At 36.9% G+C, this 4,085-nt stretch overlaps 1 protein-coding gene across 1 annotated transcript; it reads right to left on the bottom strand.

The window, feature by feature from the left end:
* Positions 1-2,554: 2,554 nt before the first annotated feature.
* Positions 2,555-2,983, bottom strand: LOC131031182 (uncharacterized). Its single transcript, XM_057962223.2, has one exon. It carries the CDS (start codon positions 2,981-2,983, stop codon positions 2,555-2,557), a length of 429 nt encoding a protein of 142 aa, XP_057818206.2.
* Positions 2,984-4,085: the final 1,102 nt, after the last annotated feature.

A 4,085-nucleotide genomic window follows, 5' to 3' on the forward strand; every position in this document is an offset into this window, starting at 1 on the left:
GGCTTGCCCAAGCTATATACTTGGGAGCTCTCTATATGGTTGCATGATAGTTGGGCAATGAATGGGGTTCACCCTACTTTAGATCCTTTGGAAGGCTATTCCAATGCTGAGTCAGACGTTCAACTACTGTTGGATTCTCAGTTCCAACCAAATTTTCATACTTTTGAAATACTTCCTCCCTCAATGATAAAACTTGGCTTCTGACATCAGATCTATTCAACAGTTTTTGCCAGTCATAATACATATGTCATGGGTTTTTAGCCTCATCTTTTAGTGGCAGTGGAATATCAAGTTCAAATTTCCTGTGCATTCTAGATTGTACCCCATACTAATTTGATTTTGTATCTAGGATATCAATGCCTTTAACTGAATATCACCAATATACAATAGAGGATTCCATTCATTGTTAGAAGAGACAACAAATTATGAAAATATAACATAGAAAAAATTTAATGGCTACAGGAGAGCTTTGGTAAGCACAATAAAAATCATGTGGAGTCTCCAAAGAAGGGTTGAGATCCCTAACAATGCAGTTAAGTTTAAAACATAGATACTGTTCTTTCAGATACAAAGTATAGACCCTTGGCGGAGCCCTGCACTGCATTAACTCAGGAACCATGTTTGCTAGAGTATCTACTTTATTTTATAACTCACCAATTTGCTTGTCCCTTTTTTCAATCTTTTTGTTCCTAGTCAATAATCCCCTGTAGCCTAGCCTTTTCTATTTCCCACTATCTATAAAATGTGAGTGCAGTAAATAAGCTAGTGAGACATGAAGGGATCATATTAGTAGTTACCTGAGGGCTCAAGATCTTATCACCTGTTTCTTCAAACTGCTCTGCTATTTGCGCTAAATTTGTCAGTCTTTCGGCTTCATGTCCTTCCTATGGCTTACTCTCTTTCTGACTACCGTGCCCTAATTATGATGTTTCCACATAAATAACCTCACTCACACCTCTTGTTGTGTGAGTTCTTTTCTTAACCCGATGACTTCTTCTTTATGGCAATTCTTGTGTGCTTGTAAGAGGTTCTTCTACAAAAAAACCTTCCTTCATTTTTTCCTTTTTATTTGCAAGAGGAACCTGCACTTCTTGAGGCTGTTCCATGGTTTCTTCCCCTGCATCGCCTTTTTCTTTACCTTTCCTTTTATAAAATGTAGCCCCACTTTGAATTTGAGTGGAGGGATGATTAGCACTTGGCTCAATTACTATTCCTTCCACATTAGGCAAAGCACAATAGGAGGTTCGGTTGCCACAAAAACCCTAGGAGACGAGGCTTCTCCGATATTTTCTTCTTGAACTGCGATTTCTTCTGCAAAAGGAACATCCCCTTCTCCAAATTTTTTGATATCCTCAAACTCTCCCCATGACATCTGCAAGACATCTCTAAGAGACCGTTCTACCAATAATTTGATTAATCCATGATGACTCATAGGAGCAAGTAACCCTTCTGCATTTCCTTTGCACTAATAGAGATAAGATGATACAAGACATTTGGAATATTCATCCTTCGGCCATGCCTCAGATGACTCAATAATTTGAAATGAACATAATGTAGATTGGAGTACTTAGCATCAAATGTTAAATACTTCATTACATGAAATGCAACCTACGACCATTCTCCTAGAAGAGATATCCACTTATTTCTTTGCTTGTCCATGCTAAGAGGTCCATTACTTGGGTGACTGAACTCTGCCCTTGCACTTCTTGCATCTTTTGCCTCAGGAAATAGTCTCCATCCTACAACAACCTAGTGAATTTGGCTATTCTCTTCTCTATGGCTATAACCCGTAACCCTTTGACAGAAGCCTCCCCTTCACTGAATGTGTACATAAATTCTTGCGCAATCACCTCATTAAAATCTATCAATTTCAAAATATAATTGATCCACCCATAGGTCCAGAAGTAGTGTTCACTTTGGTTGTCCTATAGCAAAGAGTCATGAGTCACAGGCTCATGACGAATAGGCGCACCTCCCATGGCTAACTTGACAATATAAAATTTCACCACAGCAAAATGCAAAGCTGAAATATCCTACGAGTTTTGAAAATTCATGCCCTGTAACCTTTTATTTATTCTTCAGTACCTTTCATCAACTCTAGCGGCAAGAAAGGTATACTCACTCATGCTACAGGCTTTCACATCATTACTAACTCATTCAAAAATGATGTCAAGTAAATTAAAACACATCATTATGCAGTCGTAAATAGAACCATAAAACACCCCCCCAACTTAAGATGAGACGTATCCACACATGTGAAAAAGGACAGAGGGAAGGGAATGTGGATTATGCGAATCATATTAGGTAATCATCATAATGAAAGTATAAATGCATAATTAAAGAAAAATAAATAATATACATACCTACAGTCGTGCTAATTGATGCTGCAATCAAACAATTATTTATTCATAATATGAGATGAGGTGACATGAAGTGGGTGATGTGGCAGAAATAGAGATGAAATGAGATGAGGTGGATGACAAAATTTATTAACGGAGAATGGTATTTCCATAAAATATGGAAATTTTTATTATGAATGCATGCAAAAGGAATTTTAAGACTCTGGGTCAAGAAGGCCCCCTGCAGAGGCGGCAGGAACTGTGGTTTTCACTTGGTTGTCAAATTGTTGCAGGAAGTCTTGTTTTGTAGAAGTCTTATGATAAAGACGTATTCGATGACCATTGACCAAAAGTTTGAATCTAACTAGGTCTATTGTTGCCAACCGAACTGCTCTATTTTCAAAAACTTCAACAATCTCATATGCGCCCAACCAACGTGTCTGCAGCTTCCCCATTGAATCCTTATATCTAGAATCATATAACAATGCCCAATCTCCAGATTTAAATTTTCTCTCAATATATTTATCATGCCATTTAGCATGTTGATGTTGAGTAATTTTTATATGCGAGAAAACCATCTTTCTTAGTTCATCTAGAGCATTCAATTGCATGATGCAGTCTTTTTGTGCTTCTGATGGAGTCATATTCAATTGCAAAGCTATCCTAAGAGTTTTATGCTCAAATTTAATAGGCATCATGGTCATTTTTCCATACACCATCTCAAAAGGTGTAAAACTAGTTGTTGTCTTCCATGTTGTTCTGTATGCGCAAATGGCTTCAGGAAGTCTATTTGACCAATCCTTCTTATGAAGAGCTACTTTCTTGGTGAGAATAGCTTCTAAATCCCTATTTGTAACCTCTACTTGACCATTTGCCTGAGGATGGTATGGAGTAGACTTACTATTTCTGATATTATATTCATTAACCAATGCTGCAATTAATGTGGAAGTAAATTGTCGTCCTTGATCTGAAACAATCTCTCTTGGTACTCCATATCTTGTAAATATTTCCTCATAAAGAAATTCAGCTACCTTATTATCTCTTGCATGTGTCATTGCTCTTTCTTCCACCCATTTTGTAACATAATCAGTGCATACTAGAATATAGGATTTCCCATTGGAAGGAGGATCAATTGGTCATACAAAATCCAATCCCCATTTGTCAAATGGTGCAGCTAATATTTGGGGATACAATAGCATTTCATCAGATTTGGTGGGCCTACCCATTCATTGACATCTCAATTTTTATAGTATATTCAGTTGCATCTTTATGCAAAGCTGGCCAATAATACCCTGTGTTAAGGATTTTAAGTGTTGTTCTTTTAGCAACAAAATATCCTCCACATGGCTCATCATGACATGCATGAATAATATCATATGTTTCATTCTCTCGGACACACCTTCTTAAGACTTGGTCAGGTCCAGTGTAAAATAAACAATCAACAATCCAAGAGAAATTAAAGTTTTTCTCAACTAGCAACCTTCTTTCTTTAGGAAAAAAATGAGAAGGCGTCTTATTAGCAGCTAAATAATTTGCAATATCATCATACCAGGGAGTGTGAGCTTTTATCAAGAACAAATGTTCATCTGGGAAAGAATCATCTATTGCTTCAAGATTATCCTGCAATTGAAGTCTAGAAAGATAATCTACAACTACATTAGCTTTACTTGGCTTATTAACAACTGTAATATCAAATTCCTGCATCAATAGTAACCGTCAAGCCAACATTTTGTGATTGAAGGCTTG

The sequence above is a fragment of the Cryptomeria japonica genome, chromosome 8 (genome assembly GCF_030272615.1).
Source record: "Cryptomeria japonica chromosome 8, Sugi_1.0, whole genome shotgun sequence".
Lineage (NCBI taxonomy): Eukaryota > Viridiplantae > Streptophyta > Pinopsida > Cupressales > Cupressaceae > Cryptomeria > Cryptomeria japonica.